The 27975-nt window shown below is 49.7% G+C and overlaps 1 protein-coding gene across 2 annotated transcripts; it reads right to left on the reverse strand.

Moving 5' to 3' along the window:
- Positions 1-161: 161 nt before the first annotated feature.
- On the reverse strand, positions 162-27062 carry uroc1 (urocanate hydratase 1). Of its 2 annotated transcripts, none has more exons than XM_055647925.1 (20): positions 26901-27062; positions 24075-24205; positions 23222-23315; positions 22641-22700; positions 21565-21693; positions 17793-17854; positions 15325-15391; positions 14823-14966; positions 14269-14357; positions 13315-13377; positions 11821-12000; positions 11175-11272; positions 11003-11075; positions 10593-10714; positions 9462-9535; positions 7312-7410; positions 5513-5612; positions 4680-4761; positions 2125-2224; positions 162-1803 (listed from the first exon to the last, which is right to left on the reverse strand). In XM_055647925.1, exons 1-20 carry the CDS (start codon positions 27024-27026, stop codon positions 1630-1632), a joined length of 2067 nt encoding a protein of 688 aa, XP_055503900.1. In that variant the 5' UTR covers positions 27027-27062; the 3' UTR covers positions 162-1629. The 2 variants fall into 2 exon arrangements, with proteins under 2 accessions (XP_055503900.1, XP_055503899.1); XM_055647924.1 differs by lacking the exon at positions 26901-27062 and adding an exon at positions 24419-24508.
- Between the last annotated feature and the right edge of the window lie 913 nt (positions 27063-27975).

The following is a 27975-nucleotide window of genomic DNA, read 5'->3' on the forward strand; positions in this document are numbered from 1 at the left end:
CTGGGTTGTGTGTTTGCAAACTGGGAGAAAGCTGAATTGAACACTAAAAACACAGACACAGTGCCATGTGTTATAAACCTCTCAGATGAAGTTTTACTCAGAACATTACAATCGGCACAGTCGAGAAGAGCGTTGGAGAACAGGCGGTCACAGACACTGTGTAGTTCCACTTGTGGCTTTTATTCTGGGATTTCTGTGATCTTTTACATTCAGGGTGTTAGCATTCTTGTCAACAAACACTCAATGAAAATCCTTCCTCTTGTTGTTCTGTTCACTTTATCAATTGTGACTTTCTCTAGATTAGGAAGAGTTAATCGGGAATCAAGAATATTTGTTTCTCATCTCAGCTTAGTTTGCTGTCAGAGGATAGAGATATCTGTGTTAGACACATTGTCTTTGCACTATTATTGTTACCAAATATTACTGATTATTCATTCATTGTTTATCAAATATTACAGATTTATCTGTGTGTTATTGCGTTTACAGACCTGTTAAAGCTACAGCAAATAACAATCTCATTGTTCTGTTGCAAGTACATATCAGTTTAGAGATCCAGCACGGAAACAGGCAATTCGGCCCACCGAGTCCTCAACGGCCAATGATCACCCGTTCACCCTAGTTCTATGTTATCCCACTTTCTCATCCACTCCCGACATACTAAGGGGCAATTTGCAGAGGGCCAATGAACCTACAAACCCACACCTCTTTGGGATGTGGGAGGCAACCAGAGCACGTTGAAGAATCGCAACATTTAAGAAACATTTGGACAGGTACATGGATAGGGTAGGTTTAGAGGGATATGGGCCAAATGCAGGCAAATAGGATGTGTAGATGGAGCATGTAGGTTGGCATAGGCAAGTTGGGCCAAAGGGCCTGCTGCTTCCACACTGTGTGACTATGACCCAGCCACAACCCACAGGGAGAACGTGCAAACTCCACACAAACTCCAAACGCCTGAAGCCGGGATCAAACCCGGTTCTCTGGCACGTTGACGCATCAGCTTTACCTGCTGCGCCACTGTGCCGCCCTTGTGACAATTAAATACACTGAAATGTTTTCAGTCAAGAAGGAAATCATGGGCTATGTTGGGAAATTGCTCTGAGGTAGGTCAGCCAATATCTCGATGAGTGCAAGGGCAGGCTCGAAGGGCCAAATGGCCTCCTGCTTATCATGTCCATACAATAGGGAATCACAACATTGACTGATTGAAAATGACAAACTGATCAGGAAAGCATTCTGCGGTGTGCGGTTTGCAGCCACAGACGGCAGTGGAGGCCAAGTCGTTTCCAGTAATAGGAGAGTCTAGGACCAGATTCTGCACAGCCTTAGAATTAAAGGACACAGCTTTAGAAAGGAGATGTTTAGGTATTTCTTCAGCCAAAGGGTGGTGGAATTAATTGCCACAGACAGCTGTGGAGGCCGTCATTGGGTATTTCAAAAGTGGAGATTGACAGGGTTTTGATTAATAAGGATGTCAAGGGTTATGGGGAGGGCAGGAGAATGGAGTTGAGAGGGAAAGGTAGATCAGCCATGATTAAATGGCAGAGTGGACTCGATGGGCTGAATGGCCTAATTCTGCTCCGATGACCCATGACGGTATGTTTTGATGAGATTGGTTGAGGTTGGTTCTCAGAGGCCTTCAGTGGGGAGCGGACGTTCCCTCGGTCCCTGCAGGGCTCGGTCCAGGATGCCTTCGTCTTCCACCCTGTGGGGCAGTGTGACCCGCAGGCCCCGGTTCTCGCTCATCGTCCTGCAGATGGTCTCGTAGGCCTTGTCACTCCCGGACCAGCAACGGCGCGTCACCTACAGAGACGCAAGAGCAAGAGCGAGGATCACCGCACGGTCTCCAACCACCCTCAATCACTTCTAGTTTAGTTTATCCCATCAAGTCCATGCTGACAGCGATCACCCATTCACACTAGTTCTTTAGATTTTTGAGATACAGCATGGACACAGGCCCTTCGGCACAGAGTCCACACCAGCCAGCACTCACCCGTTACCCCTCAGATTGCTATTAAATCTCTCTCCCCCCCCCTTTCTTTAAACCTCTATCCTCTGGCTCTTGATTACACTGCAGGGAATGTTGATACGGGAGGGGAAACGACAGAAGGATCGGTCACTCACCCCGTTGGACACGTCCCAGCCCAGCATCATCTTCGCTCGCTCCTCAGCCTCCGCAGACCCGTCGAGCACCAACCCAAACCCGCCGTTTATTGCCTCTCCCCTGCGCACCAGGAAGCAACACCATAAATCAGTGAAAGTCTCCCCCCACTCCATCCCATCACACACTCCCGCGGTGAAACTCCCTCTACACTGTCTCAAACGTCTACAGCTGTCCAGTTGTGCACACACTGACTGGTTGCATCATGACCTGGTTTAGAAACTCAAACGCCGAGGAACAAAGGAGACTAATCTCTTATGTGGGACCTTGTCGAAAGCCTTCTGGAAGTCCAGATACACCACATCCACTGGTTCTCCCCTATCCACGCTACTAGTTACATCCTCGAAAAATTCTATAAGATTCGTCAGACATGATTTACCTTTCGTAAATCCATGCTGACTTTGTCCAATGATTTCACCACTTTCTAAATGTGCTGCTATCCCATCTTTAATAACTGACTCTAGCAGTTTCCCCACTACCGATGTTAGGCTAACTGGTCTGTAATTCCCCGTTTTCTTTCTCCCTCCCTTCTTAAAAAGTGGGGTTACGTTTGCTACCCGCCAATCCTCTGGAACTACTCCAGAATCTAAGGAGTTTTGAAAGATTATTACTAATGCATCCACTATTTCTGGAGCTACTTCCTTAAGTACTCTGGGATGCAGCCTATCTGGCCCTGGGGATTTATCGGCCTTTAATCCATTCAATTTACCCAACACCACTTCCCGACTAACCTGGATTTCACTCAATTCCTCGCGGGCCCCTGCTATTTCCGGCAGATCATTTATGTCTTCCTTAGTGAAGACGGAACCAAAGTAGTTATTCAATTGGTCCGCCATATCCTGGTTCCCCATGATCAACTCACCTGTTTCTGACTGCAAGGGACCTACATTTGTTTTAACTAATCTCTTTCTTTTCACATATCTATAAAAACTTTTGCAGTCAGATTTTATGTTCACTGCCAGTTTTCTTTCATAATCCATTTTTCCTTTTCTAATTAAGCCCTTCGTCCTCCTCTGCTGGTCTCTGAATTTCTCCCAGTCCTCTGGTATGCTGCTTTTTCTGGCTAGTTTGTACGCATCATCCTTTGCTTTGATACTATCCCTGATTTCCCTTGTTATCCATGGATGCACTACCTTCCCTGATTTATTCTTTTGCCAAACTGGGATGAACAATTTTTGTAGTTCATCCATGCAGTCTTTAAATGCCTTCCATTGCATATCCACCGTCAACCCTTTTAGAATTAATTGCCAGTCAATCTTGGCCAATTCACGTCTCATACCCTCAAAGTTACCTTTCTTTAAGTTCAAAACCATTGTTTCTGAATTAACAATGTCACTCTCCATCCTAATGAAGAACTCAACCATATTATGGTCACTCTTGCCCAAGGGGCCACGCACAACAAGACTACTAACTAACCCTTCCTCATTACTCAATACCCAGTCTAAAATAGCCAGCTCTCTCGTTGGTTCCTCTACATGTTGGTTTAGATAACTATCCCGTATACATTCCAAGAAATCCTCTTCCTCAGCACCCCTGCCAGTTTGATTCACCCAATCTATATGTAGATCTACAGAAGCTGATGCCTCATAAAGGCAGCCAGCAACATCAAAGACCCACACCACCCTGGCCACACTCATCTCACTGCTACCATTGGGAAGAAGGTACAGGAGCCTGAAAACCGTGACCTCCAGGTTGAACAACAGCTTCTGCCCAGCAACCATCAGGCTCTTGAACACTGCCCAACACTAACCTCAGCAACTGTGATCTTCTGTGGACTGGTCTTTGGTTGCACTACGAACTGTGGTTTGGCACAAATGTGGTTACCTAGTATTACAGTTATTAATCGGACTATCTATAATCGGACTTAGACTTTGCATTAAACGTTATTCCCTTTATCCTGTATCTGTACACTGTAGATGGCTCGATTGTAATCATGTATAGATTTTCCACTGTCTGGTTAGCATGCAACAAAAGCTTTCCACTGCACCTGTTCATAACAATAAACTAAACTAAATTCATTTTATTCTATTATTGATTATTATATATTTATCTGCAATAATTGAAAATAATTTCCTGCAGCAAGTAAGAATTTTGACACGAGGAACAGCAGATGCGGGAACTTTGTGTAAAACACAAAGTGCTGGAGTAACTCAGTGGGACATGCAGCATCTGTGGAGAACATAGATAGGTGACGTTTCACAAAGTGCTGGAGTAACTCAGTGGGACATGCAGCATCTCTGGAGAACATAGATAGTTGACGTTTCACAGAGTGCTGGGGTAACTCAGTGGGACAGGCAGCATCTCTGGAGAACATGGAGTTTCCAGAAACATTTCAGGTTGCAATGTTTTTGTTGCTGGCTCTATGACAATTAAAGTCTCTCTCTCCGTCACTCTGTGCTGGTAAACCTGCTGGTATCTTCCTTCTCAACACCTCCAGTGCCATACCTGCACCTCTCCCTGTCACTCTGCCAGACTCCCGTAGGCAGTGCCCTGGCACCACACTCCGTGCAAGACTCACCAGCCCACGCCACCACCGTTGTGCAAAGCCACCCACGTGGCTCCTCGGAAGGAATCGCCGACAAAGTTCTGTACCGCCATGTCTGGGGAAGGAGAGAACGCCGTTGGTGTTTTTAAACGGAACAGACACAATCATTAGGGCGGCAGGGTGGCGCAGCAGTAGAGTTGCTGTCTTACCGCACCAGAGACCAGGGTTCGATCTTGACTACGGGCGCTGTCTGTACGGTGTTTGTACATTCTCCCCGTGACCACGTGGGTTTTCTCCCAGTGCTCTGTATTCGTCCCACATCCCAAAGATGTGCAGGTCTGTAGGTTAATTGGCCCTTGTTAAATTGCCCCCAGTGTGTAGAGAGTGGGTGAGAACGTGGGATAACATACAACTTGTGTGAACGGGTTATCAATGGTCAGCGCGGACTCGGCGGGCCGAATGGCCTGTTTCCATGCTGTATCTCTCTATAAACGAATTAAATGTTTGGAAAGGCTCAACAAGTTAAAGGATCTCAAGTTGGGATAGAACAATGGTGCAGTGGTAGAGTTGCTGCCTTAAAGTGCCAAAGACCCGGTTCGATCCTCACTACGGGTGCTGTCTGTATGGAGTTAGCATGTTCAATCTGTAACCGCAAGGTTTTTCTTCGGGTGGTCTGGTTTTCTCCCACACTCCAAAGGCGTACAGCTTTGTAGGTTAATTAGCATGGTAAAATTGTAACTTGTCCCTAGTGTGTAGGGACGTGCTTGTGTACGGGGTAACTGGTCGGCGCCGACTCAGTGAACCAAAGGGCCTGTGTCCACGCTGTATCTCTACATTCTAAAGTCTCATCTTCAAGTGTCACCAACCTGCACAGAATGCCGAGCCGTCATAGATGTTGGAGGTCTCTCTGAAGGGGCTGTCTGTGCCACTGACATCATGGTGGTCTCGGCTAATCACCACCGGGGCCTGTGGGGGCAACAGGTTCCATTAAATGGGAAACTAGAGCCACACAGCACGGAAACAGGCCCTTCAGCCCAACTCATCCATGCCTACCAAGATGCAAGAGTCGAGAGCGGCACAGTGGCGCAGTGGTAGAGTTGTCAAACTGACAGCGACAGAGACCCGGGTTCAATCGTGACTGTGGGTACTATATGTTGGGAGTTACTATGTTCTCCCTGTGACCGCGTGGGTTTTCTCCGGGTGCTCTGGTTTCCTCCCACATTCCAAAGATGTACAGGTTTATAGGTTCATTGGCGTTGGTAAGTTGTAAAATTGACCTTAGTGTGTAGGGCAGTGCTAGTGTATGGGATGATCGCTAGTCGGTGGGGGATGGTTACTGAATACAAAAGTTGGGACATGGTGATCATCATAAGTGATAGGAGCAGAATTAGGCCATTCGGTCCATTAAGTCTACTCCGCCATTCAATCATGGCTGATCTATCTCTCCCTCCTAACCAATTTCCAATTGAAATTGAAATGGTTCCAATTTCCCAGCTGAAGTTAAAAGGTACTCAAGTACCTCTAAATTCAAATGGAAACTATGCCACAATGGGACTGCGGGGAGGAGGGTCGCATTGGATAAGAGTGTGGGGGTCTGGATGAGACTTTGTACAACTGAGAGGAACTGGGTTGGGGCAGGGAGAATGTAAACTAAGAGTGTGAAGGAGCGGGGTGGACTGAGAGAGACAGAAGGAGATTGGCTAAAATTACTCCAGCATTTTGTGTTTATCGTTGGTGTAAAGCAGCATCTGCAGTTCCTTCTTACGCATGCCAAACCCGCTGAGTTACTCCAGCATTTTGTGTCTATCTTTGGCTAAAATTAAGATGGCCTTGATGGAGGAAGAATGAGATGGTTAGTGTGAAAGGTTGGGTGAGACTGGAACAGAGCTGTTTGGTCAATGGTGGTGCTTTCCATATTCAGCTGTTTATTGAGATCATAGAAACAAGGATCATAAGATACAGCTGTACAAGTCGTTGGAATATTGTGTGCAGTTCTGGTCACCCAGAATGACGGATGTCATCAAGTTGGAGCGGGTGGAGAAGAGATTCACCAGGATGTTACCTGGGCTTGCGGGCTTGAGTTACAGGGAGAGAGGTTGGATAGGCTGGAACTTTTTCCTTTGGAGCGGAGGAGGCTAAGGGGTGACCTTATTGGGGTGTGCAGGACCATGATGGCCACCGATAAAGTGAACGCTCACTGTCTTTTCCCCCAGAGTAGAGGATTCTAAAACTAGAGGGAACAGGCTTAAGGTGAGAGGGGAGACATTAAAGAGGGACCTCAAGGGGAACCTTTTCACAGAGGATTGTCTGTATCTGGAACGAGCTGCCAGAGGAAGCTATGGAAGTGGGTACAATTATGCATTTTAAAATGACATTTGGACAGATATATGGATAGGAAGGGTTTAGAGGGATATGGGCCAAATGCAGGCAAATGGAACTAGTTCTGTATGCCAACTCGGTCGGTGTGGACAAGTTGGGCCAAAGGGCCTGTGTCCATTTTGTACAGATCTGTGACGATTCTCCTCCAGTTCTTGCTGTAAGGGGTTATGGGGAGAAGGCAGGAGAATGGGGTTGGGAGGGAACGATAGATCAGCCACGATTGAATGGCGGAGTAGACTTGTTGGGCCAAATGGCCTAATTCTGCTCCTATCACTTACGAACTCACCTTGACCCTGCCCGCAGCGATGGCCTGGTTTATTGCCACTGCGATGGCCGTCCTACCTCTTTGGTCCGAGTAGAGAATGCGGGCTTGTGACCCCACCACCTGTGAAGAGTCAGGAGAGTCGAGAGCGTTTAATTGTCATCCGTATCGGCAATGGAACAATGAAAGTCTTACTTACTGCAGCTTAATAGGCCCCAAAACACAATAGGCACACAGATAAATGCACAATAAATTAATAACTCTAATAACCATGAGGGTGGCAAGGTGGCGCAGTGGTAGAGTTGCTGCCTTACAGCGCCAGAGACCCAGGTTCTATCCTGACCTCAGGTGCTGTCTTTATAAAATCTGTACGTTCTCCCTATGACCGCATGGGTTTTCTCCGGGTGCTCTGGTTTCTTCCCACACTCCAACGACATGGTGGAGTATAGGTTAATTGGATTCAGTAAAATTGTGTGTAGGATAGTGCTGGTGTAGCTGAAGGGCCTGTTTCCCCGCTGTATCTCTAAAGTAGTAATACTAGGTGATCATCATAGTGTGAAGTGAACCAGAGACACAGTCTACAGAAGATCCAAAACATCGCTGGTCTAGTCCCTCCACAGATGCTGCCTGACCTGCTGAGTTCCTTCAACACTTGTGTTCTGCTCAAGATTCCAGCATCTATAGTTCCTTGTGTCCCCACAAAAGATCACGGTTGTTGAGGTTCGTGCTGTGCAGTGTTCAAGAGCATGATTGTTGTAGGTAAGAAGCTGTTCCTGAACCCGGAGGTCGTGCTTTTCAGGCTCCTGTACCTTCTTCGCCATGGTAGCAGTGAGATGAGAGTGTGGCCAGGGTGGTGTGGGTCTCTGATGATGCTGGCTGCCTTTTTGAGGCAGCGGCATCTGTAGATCCCTTTGATGGTGGGGAGGTCAGTACCTGTGATGGACCGGGCAGTGTCCACCATAGGAAGGGAGGAGGTGAGAGAGAAGAGGTGAGTGGGTGTTGAGGGCAGGGGAGAGGGAGTCGGAGGAGAGTTTGGGTAACGTAGACTAACAGTGCACATCTCTCTCTCTCTCTCTCTCTCTCTCTCTCTCAGAGTACGGGGAGAAGGCAGGAGAATGGGGTTAAGAGGGACAGATAGATCAGCCATGATGGAATGGTGGAGTAGACATAATGGGCCGAATGGCCTAATTCTAATCCTATAATATATGACCTTATGAGGTAGGCTGATATCCCACCTCTCACAGCTGGGAGCGCCCCTCAATGTCTGCTCATCCTTGCAACAGTGAGGAGGCAGCTTACCCATAGTTAGCAACAACAAGTAGACGGAATGATGGAAAGCAACACTGACAAGAGCAACTGCAGATGTGGAATTAGAGCAGAACACAAAGCGCAGGAGGAACTCGAGGAATAGATCGGGTAAATGCACAGAGTCTCTTGCTCAGAGCAGAGGAATTGAGAACCACACAACATAGGGTTAAGGTGAGGGGAGGAACCCAAGGGGTAACTTTTTAACACAAAGGTGGATGTATGGAACAAGCTTCCAGAGGAGGTAGTTGAGGGAGGTACTATTGCAATGATCAAAAAACATTTAGACAGGTACATGGATATAAAAGGTTTAAAGGGATATGTGCCAAATGCAGGCAGATGGGACTAGTGTAGATGTGGTATGTTGGTCGGTGTGGGCAAGTTGGACTGAAGGGCCTGTTTCCACGCTGAATGACTATGGCTCTATAACTCAGCAGGTCAGGCAGCATCTGTGGAGGGATGGACAGGCAATGTTTCAGGTTGATACACTTCTTCAGACTGATGGGGTAGGGGGAAGAAAGCTGGAAAAGAGAGGTGGGGGCAGGACAAAACGTGTCGAGTGATAGGTGGATACAGGCGAGGGGGGGTAATTGGCAGATGGGTGGAGTAAGTGACAAAGGCTGGATAAGGGGAGGAGTGAAATGTAAAGCTGGAGGGAGGGATATGGGTGGAAGAGGACGGGAGGAGCAGAAAGAGGTGGGTGAAAGGGGAATTGGGGATTTGGGGAAGGCAGATGAGTGTGGGGTGGGGCGACTGAGGGAGTGGGGAGATGTGTGCACTCTGGGGTGGGGAATAGAGGCATAGGAAAGATGGTGGAAGGGGTGGGGATTAGAGAGGAGGGGCAGAGGGCAGATTCAGAGGATACGAACCAGCTTGTGGTGGGCGGCCTGCCGGATCCAGTGGATGTTGTCGGCATATTGCTGCTTCACTGCGTCGCTGGCATCTGCAACACAAACACGGCATTGGAACAGGTAGGGTGGAAGCACAGTGTCGGTTACCCAGGGAAGGGGGAATAAGAACCAGAGAACACAGGCTGAAGGTGTGAGGGGAAATAATTTTATATCTAGCTGTGGATAGTTTGGGTCTCCGAAAAGTTTAGGCTTTAGAGACACAGCGTGGAAACAGGCCCTTCAGCCCACCGAGTCTGTGGGACCAGCGATCACCCCGTACACTAGCACTATCCAACACACTAGGGACAATTTTACCAAAGCCAATTCGCCTACAAACTCGTACGCATTTGGAGCCTAATGCAGCCTAACCAAAGCTACTTGACTATTATCTGTCGTGTTTTACGAGGCTGAGAATAAACAAAGACAAAGCCTAAATGTGATTCGAGGCAATTAACATTTGGACGGAATCTTTCCTTGCTGGAACTTGGTGACTTTGATATCGTTTTACAATTGTGAAACATGTGGAAATGTACTAAACCTGCCAGTAAAGCCAATTTCCATTCAACCACAAAGAGTCTGCAGATGTACAGTTTAATTCCACTCTCATAAACCATGAGTTGAGGTTTTATGTTCAGGTTTATTATTGTCCCGTGTACTGAGTTACAGTGAGAAGCTTTGTTTCACATGCTATCCACACCGATCAGATATACCATGCATAAATACAACAGTTCAAACTCAAGTACAATAGGTCGAGCAAAGGGGAAGATACAGAGTGCAGAATATAGTTCTCAGCATTGTAGCGCATCAGTTCCAGAGACAAAGTCCAATGGGGCAGAGGTGAATCGGACAGTACCTTAGCTTATGGAAAGACCGTTCAGAAGCCTTTAGAAGGGGAAGAAGCTGTTCCAGAGTCTGGTGGTGTGTGCGTACAAGCTTCTGTACCTTCTGCTGGACGGGAGCAGGGAGAAGAAGGAATGACTGGGCAGGGACAAGTCTATGATGATTATTGGCTGCTTGGACCGATTGTTGTGATTCAGTGATGTTGGTTGAGGGATGAAGAATATTGGCCCCATCACGAGGAGCTACATCCCAAGCCTCTCATCCACCTACCTTCCTCACTCATTATCTTCTCCAGGACGGAGGTGGCAATGGCATCGGTCTCCGCCAGGTCACTGGGGTCAGCAGAGGTGCAGACCCAACGGAACGGCCCGAATCCTAGCGAGAAGATGTCCCTGCGGAGGGGAATGCAGCACCCGTCAATGCAGCGCCGGTCAACCCGACAATGGTGGAGGCCCGGGATAGAAAGGTCAGTATGGCAATGGGAAGGGGAGTTAATACCCTGATCTGATGTTGGCCAGGGTGCCAATAGCCTTCTCCCCACCCTGTCTACCATTTCACCAGGTCCTAACGTTCAACTCCTAACGCTTCCAGACGCCTGGCACTGCCTGAAATTTTACGGAAGGTGGCCCACTCACTCATGGTTCCAGACCACGCGAGCTCCCCTGACACCAGACACTCACCCCATGATATGCTGCACGTAGGAAGGGTATTTAAATTCCACGCCCCCGCCTTCATCTTTCTCCACAGCAGCCCCTGGAATTAAAAGAGAACAAGTTCTCTACGTGATGTTCAAAGATTGGGTCAGACGAGACGTCTCAGTACCGCCCGTCCCTCAGCACCGCCCCTCCTCACCCGCTCTCTTGGCCTCCAGGAGGAATGCGTTCCCATAATCCCAGAAAAACATCCCCCTCTCCGACAGCTTGTTGATGGCCGCCACATGTCGCCTTAGGCTGCAGTAAGGACAGGGCAGCAGTCACAACAAATTCAGTGCATGGCTCTCCTCCCACACTCCCCCCACCCCACATAGCCCTTGCCCCCACCCCTATCCCCCTACACTGCCCTATCCCCTCCAACCACCCTCCCCTCAACCTCCTCTCTCCCTCCAACCAAACACCCAGCAACTCCCTTACCCCTCCTTCCTCCCATTTCCCCTCTTCCTACCCTCACTCCTCCAACTTCACACCCCTCTCATCCTCAATGTCCTCACTTTCCACCCCAGCACCCTCCCCTCACCCCTCCAAAGTTATACCCCCTTTCATTCTCCTACCCAGCCCAACATCTCTCCTCTCCCATTAAACCTCACCCCCCTCCATTTTCCTCCCACCCATTACTCCTCTCATCCTTACCACCTCATCTTCCAGCCCAACACCTCTCCCCTCCCATCTCTCTCAAAATCCACTGACCGCTCTCCCAGACGTGGTCGAGTGACACCCATCAGCCCTTTCCCTGCCCACTTGGTGTCTAGGGGGGAGGGATCTCGTTCCATGTTCTCACTCACCTCTCCCGGACCAGTGTCCGGAACCGTTTTGTGTCCGTGTGCATCATCTGGTTGGCAGCTTCGAAGGTCAGCCCAACTGGGTAGTAGCCCCCATTGTAGGGGTTGTGGCAGGAAGTCTGGTCCGAGCCCAGGTCCACCAGTAACTCCCCGCTCCGTTCACTCTCCTGCACCAGCCTCTCCCTGCGGACAACACAACCCTCATCAAACCCTCCACCACCGAGGAGTTTCCATGCATCAATGACCACCCTCTACAAGTGTACGGTAGAGAGCACACTGACTGGTAGCATCACGGCCTGGTTCAGTAACTCAAACGTCCAGGAACGAAGGAGACTACAGAGAGTGGTAGACACTGCCCGGTCCATCACAGGTACTCACCTCCCCACCATCAAAAGGATCTACAGGAGGCGCTGCCTCAAAGAGGCAGCCAGCATCATCACAGACCCACACCACCCTGGACACGCTCTCATCTCGCTGCCACCATTGGCTTTCTCCTCTTAAAGCTATGTCCTGTAAAGTTAAAACTCTATAAGATCGACCCTCAACCGTCTAAGTTGGCATCATGTGTCGGAAGGAACTGCAGATGCTGGTTTGCACCGAAGATAGACACAAAATGCAGGTGTAACTCAGCGGGTCAGGCAGCCTCTCTGGAGAAAAGGAATGGGTGACGGTCTGGGTCGAGACCCTTCTTCAGACTGAGAGTTAGGGGGTCGGGAAACTAGAGGTAGGAAAATTTTCAGAACAAATCACAGCCAACACCGATGACCAAGGAAAGGTGGAGTCCACAATGGTCCATTGTTGGCACTGGGAGAGATGATAAAGTGTTGTATAGATGCAATCAGTGGAACTGGTAGGACGACTAGGGTGGGAGAGGGCAGAGAGAGAGAGAGAGGGGGAATGCAGGGATTACTTGAAGTTAGAGAAATCATCATTCATAACACTGTTGTCAGCTGCCCAAATGAAATACGAGGTGCTGTTCCCCCAATTTGTGTTTGGCCTCACTGACAATGGAGGAGGCCCGGGGGCAAAAGGGTCAGTGTGGGAATGGGATGGGGAAGGAGCAGGACAAAGTGTGGCACAGTGGACACAGACAAGTGAGGGGGGGTTGGTTGGCAGGTAGATTCATAGAGTTACGCAGCATGGAAATATGCCCTTTGGCCCGCTTACCTTTATGCCAACCAAGATGCCACATCTACACTGGTCCCACCCGACAACGTTTGGCCAATATCCCTCTAAACCTTTCCTTTCCGATAAGTGGTTGGACAAAGGCCAGAGATGAAAAGACAGAAGGTGTGAGACAAAAGGATTGAATAATTACGGATTGTGAAGCCAGACGAAGGAATGCAGACAGAAGGGAGAAACGGGTGTGAGTCCAGTGGGGAGGGGAAATATAATGGGGAGTGGGGGATGTTAGAAGCCATAACACAGACCTGCAGTGCAGGCAACATCCCCGGACAGTAAACCCCTGGAATAAGCAGCCAGATATTGCCCACCTACCACAGATCCACCACGTTGCCATGGTAACCGAGGCTGAGGGCCATTTTTGTTCGCCGAGCCTCCCTGAAATTGGGGAAGAGAACAAGTGTTAGTTCATGGAGCGGCAGTGGGTAGAGCTGCTGCCTCAAAGTGCCAGAGACCTGGGTTCAATCCTGACCTTGGGTGCTGTCAGTACGGAGTTTGCATGTTCTCCCTGTGACTGAGTGGGTTTTCTCCGGGTGCTCTGGTTTCTTCCCACACTCCAAAGACGTGCAGGTTTGTAGGTTAATTGCCTTCTGTAAATTCCCCCTATGTGTAGGATAAAACTTGTGTACTGGAGATCACTGGTCGCCGTGGACTCGGTGGGCCGAAGGGCCTGTTTCCACGGTACCGGGACCAGGATTCGAGGGACGATAAGCCGAAGCGAAGAAGTGGAAGCCAAATCACCAAATGGACATGACGTCTCTGGGGATGGGATTTGTCCGAGACCTTGTCAGCGATTGGTCCAGACCCCGCGTCCATCACATCTCTGGCTGGGGGAGACGGGGGGCGGGGGAGGATTTTTAATTTTACTTCACCACTTTTGGACTGGCAAAGATCTTAGAGAGGATTCTTTTTGTAAGCGTTTCCTCCAGCACTCTGTGTTTTTTATTTAACTCTGAAATTGAAGATGGACACAAAAAGCTGGAGCAACTCAGCGGGACAGGCAGCATCTCTGGATCACAAGTGGTCTCACTGATGAGAGTTCAGTTCAGTCTGAAGAAGGGTCTCGACCCGAAACGTCACCCATTCCTTCTCTCCAGAGTCGCGGCCTGTCCCGCTGAGTTACTCAAGCATTTTGTGTCTATTCACAAGTACTCTTTGTATCTCTGTGGAATATAGACCGGGGAGGGGGGGGTTGGGGAGGAGGGGAGGAGGAGGAGTGGAGGACCGTTGGGAGGGTGGGAAGAGAAGAAGTGAGCAGGAGGGTCTCACCTAATCTGGGCAATGCATTTGTCCAGACTGTCGGTGAGTTGCATTAACCAGCCTTGCTGCAGGCGTTTCTGCAGCGCTGCCTCGTCAACCTAAAACACAGAGGTGGTGCCGTTGACTTCATCGCTTACTGAGTTTGGCCCAATTCACGGGGCCTCCCTGACAAATCGCAGAGACTTGTGGATGTAGCCCAGTCCATCACACAGACCAGACTCCCCACCCTAGACTCCATCTTCACTTCACGCTGCCTCGGGTAAGCAGCCAACATCATCATGACATCCTCCTCTCACCCATCCGGCACCACCACAGCTTCCCTCACCTCCCCCTACCCCATCTCCACCTCCTCTCCTCCAACCCCCACCTCCTCTCCCCCCTCTGCCCTCCTCCCCATGCCCCTCTCTTCCACCCTACCATTCCCCATCTCCCCCTGCATCACGCCAACACCCACCTCCCTCCTCCCCCACCTCTATCCCCTTCCTCTCCCATTCCCCTCCCCCCTGCCCACCTCCCCCATCCCCCTTCCCCTGCGGGAGTGGGGTCCATGGCCCATGACTCACCTCAGCGATGACTCCCACACATCCGGTAATGGTGGCTGCCTTGGCCTGGGCCCCACTCATGCCGCCCAGGCCGGAGGTGACCAGCACCCGGCCCCCGAGGCCAGACTCCCCCAGGTAGCGGCGGCCCGCGTTCAGCACCGTCAGCTGTGGCCAGGACACTGGGGTTAGTACAAGAGCGATCCCCTCCGCACCTCTTACCCACCCCGCCCCGCACCCCCCTCACGGGGAATCCGCACTCCGCAAGGTAGAGGCAGCTCACGTTCAACACCGTCAGCAGTCGAGACAAAGTCCGGGGCTGGGGGAGACCAGGCGGTTAGTACAGCAACGTGGCCTGAGACCCTCCTCTCACACACTCCCCTCCCCTTCCCCCCCTCCCCTCCCCTCGGCCACAGTACCCTTGTACTCCCACCCTTGATGTACTCGAGAGAGGGGTGCTGGAACGGAATGAGTGAAAGAGGGGAGGGGTGACGGGAGGGAAGGAGGGAGGGACGGGCATCCTTACCACCGTGCCGTGAACAATCCCCTGGGGTCCGATGTAACAATAACTTCCGGCTGTCATCTGACCGTACCTGAGGCAGCACAACCACAACTATTAACATTTGATCAATTTAACAATGTGGCACTCAGTCTTTAGTAATTTTACTAGACTAAGTGGGACCCGTTGGGTCCCAGCATCACATGGGAGGGCTGGTCACCAACGCAATATTCCACCTCTCCACCAATTCCAATATTGCTCGCCAGTGGGAGGGGTGGGGCTGTCTGTTGCGCTAGTATGGGTGTTGCGGGACAAAGGTACTGGTTTCCAGAGGGCTAGTATAGACATTGTGGGCCGAATGGATTCTTGGGCTGGCAGCCAACTGTTGCAACGATTTTAAAAGCCAAGGTGAGGAAAACAATTGGGCTGCAGCCACTTTACAGCTGCATCGAGGGGACACACCGTGGAGTAGACGTGCGTTCAGTGTTATTCGCAGCTCAGAGAGCCGTGACCCTCTCGCTTCCTGGCAGAGACTGACTGAGGCATGACACTACCGTGTTTTATAGTCCCTCCCCCTGCCGCCAGCGGGGCAGCAGAGAGAATGGGGAATTTTTTTTAAACATTAATATATCTCTGATTTTTCATCGATGGGAAAAATCCTCTGGTCCAGTAAGGCGGAGAGGGTCTCTGAGCGAGGTATCCAAAAATGACAGCCGTAGGTGGCGGCGTTCTCTCGGAAATCGCACCACAGTGGACCAAAAGCGGTCAAGATCAGACTTTTAGTAATATAGATTTCGTAATTAGTAATTAAATCTCTTTTGAAAAGTACTTTATTTTTAAGAATCCTACGGGGAAAAGTAACTTTGTTATGGCGAGTCTGAAACTCTCAAATGTCGTTTTGTTTAGAGATACAGTGGAGAAACAGACCCTTTGGCCCACCGAGTCCACACCGACCAGTGTTCCCCGTTACATCTTACACTATGCTACACACTAGGGGCAATTTACAATTTACAGAAGCCAAATTAATCTACACACCCGCACGTTTTTTTTAGTTGGGAGGAAACCGGAGCACCCGGAGGAAATCCCCGCGGTCACAGGGATAATGTACAAACTCCGTACAGACAGCACCCGTAGTGAGGATCGAACCCGGGTCTCTGGCGCTGTAAGTCAGCGGGTCTACCCGCTGTACCTCTATACCACCATGGTAGGATTTGAACTCTTATCTCTGGATCAGAGCTTCCTACTCTGAATACTGGCCCAGTAACATATCTACTAGGCTCACTTTGAATGGTTTAAATGGGCAGGGGATTGGGTCAACACACAAAACAAACAACCTCAGATATCAATGGACAACAGAATACATAAACCCTTTGACCCAGGATAATGAGTTAGACTCTTGAACTTTCAGTTTAAGGAGAGATGATAGGATTTATATCAAACACCAAGGCCCCAACAGTCTGACTCAGACACAGAACTGGGGCCAGCAACTTTTTTCTTTTGAGCGTAGGAGGCTGTGGGGTGACCTTATTGAGGTGTACAAGATCATGAGGGGCATGGATAAAGTGAACACTCACAGTCTTGTTCCCAGGGCAGGGGATTCTAAAACTAGAGGGCACATGCTTAAGGTGAGAAGGGAGAGATTTAAGAGATTTTTCAATCAGAGGGTAGTCCGTATCTGGAACGAGCTGCCAGAGGAAGCTATCGAAGCGGATACAATGGCGACTTTTAAAAGACATTTCGACAGATATGTGGATAGGAAGGGTGCAGAGGGACAAGGGCCAAATGCTGACAAATGGGACTAGCGCAGAATGCTCAGACAAGGTGGGCTGAAGGGCCTATTTTTGTACAGTACAGCTCTGTGACTGCATAACCCACTGATCCGCAATTAACACTACAGTGCCCGGACGTGGTATCGAAGGACAAGAAGCCGAAGCGGAGAAGTGGAAGCCAAATAACCAAATGGAAACGATGCCGAAAAGTCAAATAACCAAAAGCGTACGGCAGTGAAAAGCCAAATAACCGAACGGACGCAACGCCGAAAACACAAATAACCATAAAGGCGGGACGCCTAAAAGCCAAATTACGGACATGACCTCGCCAGGGGACGGGACTTGTCAGCTATTGGTCCAGACCCCCACATCCATCACATCACTGGCCAGTGAAGACGGGATGGTGGGGGACATCGCCCGGGGCTGGAGGGTGACTGGGCACTCTGTACCCGAGCATCAAGGTGTAAGTTGCTGAATGAGCGCATTCCCTCGGAATAGCCCCCACTCTCCCCCGGGGTCAGCGCTGTTTAGCCACGGCAGTCCTTAGTCTCGTCTCCCCTGTGCGGCCCTCTGTAAATTGCCGACAGTGTGTAGGGAGTGGATGAGAAAGTGGGATAACATAGACCCCGTGTGAATGATTGATGGATGGTCGAAATGGACTCGGTGGGCCGAAGGGCCTCACACAGAAATAATTCCTAGTTTAACGAGCAGGGAAGAGTCCCTTACATGGTCACTCCCATGGCAAACATCTTCTCGTAATCCTCCCTCGAAGAGTAGTTGGGAACCATCTGGAAGGACAAGGAGAATGGGTCAGGTCCACAAGTAGATGTAGAAGATCACTCCGACACGAGACTCACAAGGGGAAACCCTCGGCCGTGTAGGGAGGTCATGGAAAGGTCGGCAACAGCTCTGCCCTCGTGTGTAGCCTTTAACCCAATGCTTTTATAAGAGGCCGTCCACACAATGTCCGATTCCCAATAAACTCCCCTCCCCCACTACGATTTCAGGAAAAGTGAGGAGTGGAAAGAAAGGATGGAAGAGAAAGAGGGAGCAAATTAAAACAAAAAGAGAGAGAGCGGTGGAAGGAGAGCGAGGGTGGAGGGAGTGAGACAGAGATAGAGAGAGAGAGACAAACAGACAGGGAGGAGGAGGGAGGGAAGGGGTGAGAGAGGGGGAGAATGAGACAGAACATGAAAAGTAGAGAGAAGGGCAAAACACAAAGTGCTGGAGGAACTCAGCGGGTCAGGCAGCATGTGTGGAGGGAATGGACAGACAACGTTTCGGGTCGGGACCTTTCTTCACACGGAGTAGGGGGGAAGAAAGCTCGAAAAGAGAGATGGGGCTGGGACAAGGCCTGGCAAGTGACAGGTGGATACAGGTGAAGGGGTGGTTGGCAGATGAGTGGAGTAATTACCAAAGGCTGGAGGTGAAAAGAAGACAAAACAGTGTCAGATAAGGAGAGGAGTGAAATGTAAAGCCAGAGGAAGGGATGTGGATAAATGTGAGGTTATCCATTTTGGTGGCAAAAACGGGAGAGCAGACTATTATCTAAATGGTGGCCGATTGGGAAAGGGGGAGATGCAGCGAGACCTGGGTGTCATGGTACACCAGTCATTAAAGGTAGGCATGCAGGTGCAGCAGGCAGTAAAGAAAGCGAATGGTATGTTAGCTTTCATTGCAAAAGGATTTGAGTATAGGAGCAGGGAGGTTCTACTGCAGTTGTACAGGGTCTTGGTGCGACCACACCTGGAGTATTGCGTACAGTTTTGGTCTCCAAATCTGAGGAAGGACATTATTGCCATAGAGGGAGTGCAGAGACGGTTCACCAGACTGATTCCTGGGATGTCAGGACTGTCTTATGAAGAAAGACTGGATAGACTTGGTTTATACTCTCTAGAATTTAGAAGATTGAGAGGGGATCTTATAGAAACTTACAAAATTCTTAAGGGGTTGGACAGGCTAGATGCAGGAAGATTGTTCCCGATGTTAGGGAAGGGGGTCACAGCTTAAGGATAAGGGGGAATTCCTTTAAAACCGAGATGAGAAGAACTTTTTTCACACAGAGAGTGGTGAATCTCTGGAACTCTCTGCCACAGAAGTTGAGGCCAGTTCATTGGCTATATTTAAGAGGGAGTTAGATGTGGCCCTTGTGGCTAAGGGGATCAGGGGGTATGGAGAGAAGGCAGGTACGGGATACTGAGTTGGATGATCAGCCATGATCATATTGAATGGCGGTGCAGGCTCGAAGGGCTGAATGGCCTACTCCTGCACCTAATTTCTATGTTTCTATGTTTCTATATGTGTGGAAGGGGAAAGAGGGGGGGGTAAACAGGAAATGGGGGACGTGGGGGTGAGGTATTGCTCTATGTTCTAATTGTCCATCAAACTCCTGCAGAAGCTTCTGCCACACTAAGCAATAACCACAAGGTGTCGTGTTCTGCCTCTGAAAATTCACCCAACAATTTCAATGGATCTGAACTTATTGTTCACTGGCACAGTCTTCTTGCTTTCAGAAATTGAATGTGTATATTTTGTATAATTTCTGCACGATTTTGTATCTGTTTGTTCGGCTGAGCCCATGTCCCCGTGATGCTGCTGCAAGCAAGGTTTCCATTGTAACTGTGTGTGTGTGTGTGAGACAATACACGTAGCATGATTTCATTCAAACTTTGGAGGAGAGGTTTCTTGCCATGCAATTACCAGCACAAACCTCAATGGGGACATCTTGTGGCAACATTCCGACACTTCATCAGTATGAAACTGAGTAATTACCCTCAAGGGCCAGTCCCACTATACGTGTTTACCCAAGAGCTCTCCCGAGTTTAAAACAAAATCAAATTCGTGGTAAGTACGTAGAATGTACGTAGCGGGTACTTCGGAGCTCGGGACGTCTCTTAGCGGCTCGTAACGCTAACGGCAGGTACTCGGGAAACGCGGTAAGCTCGTGAACTTTTTTTCAACATTGAAAAATCTCCACGAGAGCCCCGAGTACCTATGAGCGGCTATTACCTTAATTCTCCGAGTTCGAATCAGGGGAAACTCAGGAGAACTCTTGAATGACCTCGTACAGCGGGACAGGCCCTTTAGTCACCATTATCCATTGATTTCTGCCTGCTGATCCCTGTACACTGGACGCTGTCCCCAAGCCCCTACCACATGTTACTAAGAACAATTATGTCCCTGTACATGTATATCTTGAGATTCATTGTGGTTCAGTGGTTCAGTTACAAAGCTGTTGTGTGGAGCTTGCATGTTCTTCCCGTGACCATGTTGGGTTTTCTTGAGGTGCTCCAGTGTCCTTCCACATCTTAAATGTTTGGGGGTTTGCAAATTAATTGGCCACTGTAAAAATGTTTCCAGTGTGTAGGTGAATGATGGATCTGGGGGAAGTTGATGGGAATGTGGGCAGAATAAAATAGGATTAACATTATGGGGATAAGGCAGGAGAATGGGGTTGAGAGGGACATATAAATCAGCCTTCATTGAATGCTCCTAGAACTTATGAACATAACTTATGACATATGTGCACGTGAATCTGTGGATCAGTCTGTCCACCCGACATGTCCCCTGTCTATTCCTCCACTGATGCTGCCTTACACGCTGAGTTCCTCTAGCGCTGCTCTTGGGACCCTTCTTGGAGTTGGGGAGACAAAGCTGGAAGACACGTGTGTGCAGTACAAAGCCTGGCAAGTGATAGGTGAGTACAAGTAAGGGGGGGGTTGACAGGCAGATAACAGGACAAACGCCAATGATGAAGAGTCAAATAATGATAGATTTTAAATAGATTTTATGCTAAATAATGATGATGTTAGTTTTAGTTTAGTTTATTGTCACGTGTACAGTAGAAGGTTTTTTGTTACAGAGGTGCAAATTGTGAAGCCAGATTGTGAAGGGCATGTAGGTGGAAGGGGATAAAATGGGTGCGGGTCCAGTTGGGGGACAGGGAAGGGGGGTAGAAAAGGTGTGAGATTATGAGAGAAGGATAGAAGAGGCGTGGATTGTGAAGCTGGAGGAAGGAATAGATGGAAGAGATGGGGGCAAGGGAGAAATGTGAATCCAGAAGGGATTATTATAAGAAAGGGACTTCCTGGAGGGTCAAGAATTGGACATTGCGTCTAGAAAGACACAAGGAGACCAGACGGAAGATGGGATGTTGTTCCTCAGGCTTGTACCAGGCTTTGTTGTGACTGTGAGATGAGATGAGATAAGGAGGAATTTCTTTAGCCAGAGGGTGCCAGGTTTTTGATTAGTAAGCTTGTCGAGGGTTATGGGGAGAAGGCAGGAGACTGGGGTCGAGAGGGAGAGATAGATCAGCCCTGATGGAATGATGGAGTAGACGCGATGGGCTGAATGCCCTAATTCTGCTCCTGTGCCGTATGAACATTGCAGGCGACCGCAGGTGGGCGTGTCTAAGTGGGAGAGGGATGGAAGGGGCGAAGGGATTGACGTGGCGGGGATGGGGCACTCAGGGTGGTCACTGCGGGGTGGCCGGCCTTACCATGCCGTTGGTGATGACCATACGGGGTGCACTGGGGACACTGGGGAACAAGCCCTGAGGATGTCCACTACACATCACCAGTGTCTGGTCCTCGCCCATCTCCGAGAGGTACTGCATGGTGATCCAGAACTGCAGAGAGAGGGCAAATCACCAACGGCAACGATACATCCAGCAACAATCCCCAATGACCAGGGCCATTGACAATCAATAAATCTTTTACCCAGAGCAGGGGAATCAAGAACCAGAAGACATAGGTTCAAGGCGGGAGGGGAAAGATTTAATAGGAACCTGAGGGGGCATTTTGTCACAGAGAGGATGGTGGGTGTATGAAACGAGCTGCCAGAGGAGGTAGTTGAAGCAGGTACAGTGACAACATTTTAAAGACACGGCCAGGTACATGGACAGGGTAGTTTTAGAGGGATTTGGGCCAACTGCGGGCAGATGGGATTCGTGAAGATGGGACATGTTGGTTGGCGTGAGTCGGGCTGAAGGGCCTGTTGCACGCTGTATGTCTCTATGACAATGTCTCTTGTCCAGAGTAGGAGAATCGAGAACCAGAGGACATAGGTTCAAGGTGCGGGGAGAAAGATTTAAAAGGAACCCGAGGGGTAACTTGTTTTTTCCAACATGGGTGGTGGGTATATGGAACGAGCTGCCAGAGGAGGTAGTTGAGGCAGATACTATCACAATGGTTATAAGTCATTTAGACAGGTACATGGATAGGATAAGTTTAGAGGGACATGACTCAAACCACAGGCAGATGGGACTAGTGTAGCTGGGGCATGTTGGTCGGCGTGAGCAAGTTGGGCCGAAAGGCCTGTTTCTGGGTCTTATGACTCTATGTACACTGTGAGTGCATCAGCATACGGATGACCATGTTGCAATCTCATGTTTGCAAACTACAAAAAAATGGATTTAAATTAGTGTAATATAATAATAGTGATGGGACACTATTATTACTAGGACGGAGGGTTCTACACAGGGACGAGTGTTGGGCGGGAAAGGGGAGGGGGGTGTGAGAACGTGCAGAGTACGATCCCATGGTGGTCATCAATGGCCACTAAGGACGGGCTTACCTGAGCCCAGTTACTGAAGACTTGTCCATTCCCTCCATATGTCACCAGCTCGTGGGGAAACTGCAACAGGAGAATTCAACGGAATCAATGGACCAGGGTGACCAGGCTTTGTCCCACCCCCACCGCTCTTCTCCAACTTTCTCCCTCCCCCCTCTCCATCAGTCTGAAGAAGGGTCCCGACCCTAACCATCATCGGCCCATTCCTGCAGCTCTTTGTGTATCCCGTGGTGAGGCGCTGAGCCTGGCGTAGATGGCTCAGAGGGTTTACCTGGGCCACGTGCGGGCATACCTCGGCTACCTGAAGGCGCACCTGGGGTACTGGGGACCCGTTTGCGCAGTGGGCGTGTCCTGGGGAGCCGATCCACCCGCCGAACAACCACACTGCCGTCGAGCAGAATGACGAGCAAAGACCGGAACTGCCCCGGTAAGCCCGACTCACCCCACAGGCCTCACAGGGGACTGCGGTGATGCCGAGCGGCGAGGCCTGTCTGGGCCGAAGGAGCCTCATCGGTTGCAGCGTCGGGAGCCTCGACAACGGCAGCGGGAGATTTAGCTTCTACCTGGGCTACCTGGAGGCTTACCTGGGCTACCTGGGGATCCAGGTTGTTCATGATCATGTGCATAATCGCTGCTGCTGCCTTCGACTTGCTCGGGTACTCATCGATCGGGTGAGCTCTGGGAAGGCAGCATCAACATCCCGTTATTATTAATTAATATAGAACACTAAACAATGCAGCACCGCCGCAGGCCCTTCGGCCCACAATGTCTGTGCCGAACGTGAAGCCAAGACTAACTCTCATCTGCCTGCACATGATCCATATCCCTCCATTCCCTGCATATCCATGTACCTATCTAAAAGCCTCTTGAACACCACTTTGGTATCTGCCTCCACCACCAACCCCAGCAGCACGTTCCAGCCCCCACCACCTCTGTGTAAAAAAAACCTCCCGCACATCTCCTTTCAACTTTGCCCCTCTCACCTTAAAGCTATGCCCTCTAGTATTTGATATTTCCACCCTGGGAAACATTTTTTACCCTAGAGATGCTGCAAAGAACTTTGAGAATATCCTTGAACCATTTTCTCCAGTGTGTTTCCACCACATTCACCATAAGATGGGGTCAAGGATAGAGGGTTCACGTCACGGCCCTGTTTGATTCCACCATCACGCACAAGAAGCATAAGAAGCAACGAGACAGACACCATTGTATGCAGCTGCCGAGAAGTGTGTTCAGCTCTGGAAGAACAACTTGTAATCTTGTGTGTGAACTCTAAAAGAAGAAGACGACCATAAGATCACCCCCTGCGTCGCCCTTCTGCGCTCCAAGGAATAAAGTCCTGTGCTGCCCAACTTCACCCCGTAGCTCCGGCCCTGGTTTGCCGGCAACCCCCTTATGAATCTCCTCAGCACTCCTTCCCCGCCTAGTCAAACTCACCTCAGGTCACTCTGGGGACAGAAGCGGTACATGTAGATGTGGCCAAACTCCCGCAGCTCAGCCGCAAACTCGGGGGCCAAGATCCCGTGTACATCCGGAGGGAAATAACGCAAGGAATTCCTCACGGCAACCTGTGGCACAAAAAACGCACCTTCACCACCAACCATGCAGCAGCATCTATGGAGCGAAGGAAATAGGCAACGTTTCGGGCCAAAACCTTTCTTCAGACTGATGGGGGGTGGCGGGGGGAAGAATGGAAAAAGGAGGAGGAGCCCGAGGGCTGAGGGATGGGAGGAGACAGCTAACAAAAGGCTAACAAAATTGGGAGAATTCAATGTTCATACCCGCAGGATGCAGACTCCCCAAGCGGAATATGAGGTGCTGTTCCTCCAATTTCCGGTGTTGCTCGCTCTGGCCATGGAGGAGACCCAGGACAGAGAAGTCGGATAGGTCCGACCTCTCTGCTGCACCCGCTGAGTTTCTCCAGCATTTTTGTGTACCTTTGTTTTCCAGCATCTGCAGTTCCTTCTTAAACACGGGTAATCGAGGGATAGTGTTCCCCACTCTAGTCCCAAGGACATTCACTTGGGTCAGTGGATCACTCTCTTGTTCAGAGGCGGATCGGTGATGGTTTGATGGGGCAGTACTGAGGGAATGCGGCACCGAGTGAGGGGCAGTATTGAGGGAGGTCACACTGTGGGAGGGGCAGCATTGAGGGAGGTCACACTGTGGGAGGGGCAGTACTGAGGGAGCACCACACTGTGGGAGGGGCAGCATTGAGGCTGGAGTACAATCCCCAGCTGCGATTGTTTCACATTGACCACAGCCCTTGCCCTCGAGGTCCAAGAAGCAATTGCATTGAGATGATTAATTAATTCATTACCTGTCAGTGACACCAGTCCCTCCACCCTCCCCCCTCCCATCCACGACCTGCAACCAGCAGAGACTAGAAACCAGAAATGTGGAGTTAATTGTTCACCAAATTATCAGTTAAGGATTTAATCTAATGATTAGCCATGTGATAACAGGAACCAAAGGAACACCATCTGTAGGCAATGGGAATCTGAGTTGCCTTACTTGTCCTGGACTGAGAGACATACAGCATGGAAACAGGCCCTTCAGCCCACCGAGCCCGTGCCAACCATCAATCACCAGTTTACACTGATCCGGCATTTTATCGTATTCTCCCCACATTCCCATCAACTTTCTACCCCACTCCCTACACACTAGGGGCAATTTACCTATATTGGGAAGTGGGAGGAAATCCATACGGTCACAGGGTGAACATACAAACTGTACACAGACAACGCCGGAGGTCGGGTCTCCGGCTCTGTGAGGCATCTCCACCCACTGTTCCATGGACCCACCCAATATAGAGGTTTCAATGTGAGGAAACTCTGTGCTTGCTGTAAGCCCCCACAACTCCTGAGGGGATCGAGGTCATAGAGTCATGGCCCTTCTGCCCAATTCATCCATCCTGGGCAAGAAGCCCCATTAAGCTCGTTCCATTTAACCTCACCAGCCCAATATCCCTCTAAACCTTTCCTATCCGTGCCTTTTATATATTGTTGTTGAAAAAATCATTTGAACCTCAGTGTGCCGTAGAATTATGACTTTCACAAGACATTTGGGCAGGTTCACAGATGGGATGCATTTAGAAGGATATTGGCCAAACTCTGGCAAAGGCTACTAGCCTAATGTGCCAGGATATAAAGTGCCGGAGTAGCTCAGCAGGTCAGACAGCAACAGCGGGTCAGGAGAATAGGATAGGTGATGTTTCAGATCGAGACACTCCACACCAGAAACATCACCTATCCATGTCCTCCAGAGATACTGCCTGTCCGTCCGAGTTACTCCAGTGTTTTGTGTCCTTATTAGTAAACCAGCTCTGCAGTTCCTTGTTTCTGTAGCCAAATGTGCCAACTTGGTCAGCATGGACAAGGTGGGCCAAAGGACCTTCATACGTTTATAGGAACAGAATTTGGCCATTCGGCCCATCATGTCCATTCTGCCATTCAATCATGGCTGACCTATTTCCCCCTCTCAAACCCATTCTCCTGCCTTCTCCCCATAACCCCTAACACCTGTACTAATCTAGAATCTATCAATCTCCACCTTAAAAATACCCAATGACTTGGCCTCCACTTGCCCATGGCAACGAATTCCACTGATTCACCACCCTCTGACTAAAGATGTTCATCCTCATCTCCCGTCTAAAGATACGTCCTTTTAGTCTGAGGCCATGGCCTCTGGTTCTAACCCTGAGGTACCATTGAACCTTGGAGGTCAATCCCTCCTATCAACCTCTGCATCTTCAGACCTACCAGCTTCCCTCCCCACACAAAGCTCTTGGGACAAGAGTCTTCGGCTCCTGTTTGAAGAAGCTACCCTGCCTCTTGATTTGTCCCGAGCCAAAAAGGACTTTATTTCTTAGAGCACAAGAGGCTGAAGGGTGATTTCACGACGTGAACAAGATCATGAGAGGAATAGATAGAGGAATAGCACAATCTTTAACCCAGAGTAAAGGAATCAAGTACCTTAGGTTTAAGGTAAGAGGGGAAAGAATTAATAGGACCATGAAGAGCAACTTTTTTTTCGCACAGAGGGTGATGGGTTTATGGAACGAGCTGCCAGGTGAGGCAGTTAAGGCAGGTACTATAACAAAGACACTGGGCAGGTACATTATTGGAAAGGTTTAGTGGAACATGGACCAATCGTGGGGCATCTTGGTCGGGATGGGCCGAAGGGCCTATTTCCGTGCTGTGTGACTGTATGAGTAGACGCAAACCCGTAACAGAGGTCGGAGAGACCGCGCGGCTTGTTTACCTTCTCTTCCTGGGGCGTGAGCTTGGGGGTGCGGATGGGGGCGTGGGACACACGGCTGCTCCTCCTTCTGTTGGGGGGCAGAGGGTCCAGGGGCAGCCCCGAGCACAACTCCCTCAGGCTGACCATCTCCACACTGTCCAGTTCCACACAGAGAAGCTGCTTTACAGCCGTGGGAGGGAGGGAGGGTCCCCACACCCGGCTATCATTGGGCCTCAATGATCCACAAACAAGTCAATGATTAACCTCCCCGGCTGATCAGCTCGGACCTGTCTCCATCAAACCTCCACCTTGCACATGGCTCGCAGGCAGTTGTGTGTGTGTGGGCAGGGTCCATGTCCCTCATGGTTTAATTGTACCTGCACCTCACCGCACTTGTACCTATGACAATAAATGCCACTTGAAGGAGCAGCACCGTGGCACCATTGGTGTGCTAGGAAATGAAAAGGTGGATAAATTAGCAAAAGAGGCCGTTAAAAAAGAGAACATAGAGGTAAACCTACAATTATCCAAATCTGAAGGAAGACACGTTGTGTGGAAGAAAATAAATCAGGAATGGCAACAATACTGGGAACAGGAAACAAAGGGGAGACACCTCTATTCGCTACAAAACAGAGTGGGCATTACAGCAAGAAGAGGGGGGAACAGGAGAGAACAGGTAGTATTAGCAAGATTGAGGATAGGACACACCCACCTGAACAGCACATTAAAAATGTTGGGAAAACACCCTACTGGGATGTGTGAGGAATGCCATCAGCCGGAAACAGTTCAGCATGCCCTAGTTGCATGTAGAAGATATGCAACAGAAAGAAGAGTTTTGATCAATGAAATGAAGAAAATTGGAATGACAGATATATCAGAAAAGAACATTCTAGAGTATCGAGGGGAAGGAAAAGGAGTAAATTTGTTGTTTAATTTCTTGAGGGCCTCTGGCCTTATAAAAAGGATATAATGTAAAGACATGAGGACTGTGTAGTGAAGCCAGAAGGTGGCAGCAATGCAACATTGTGGATGCCGGCTGCCGTAAAACTCCAAAGAAGAAGCACCGTGGCACAAAGGGTAGAGATTCTGCCTCACA

Source organism: Leucoraja erinacea, chromosome 16, assembly GCF_028641065.1.
Source record: "Leucoraja erinacea ecotype New England chromosome 16, Leri_hhj_1, whole genome shotgun sequence".
Lineage (NCBI taxonomy): Eukaryota > Metazoa > Chordata > Chondrichthyes > Rajiformes > Rajidae > Leucoraja > Leucoraja erinaceus.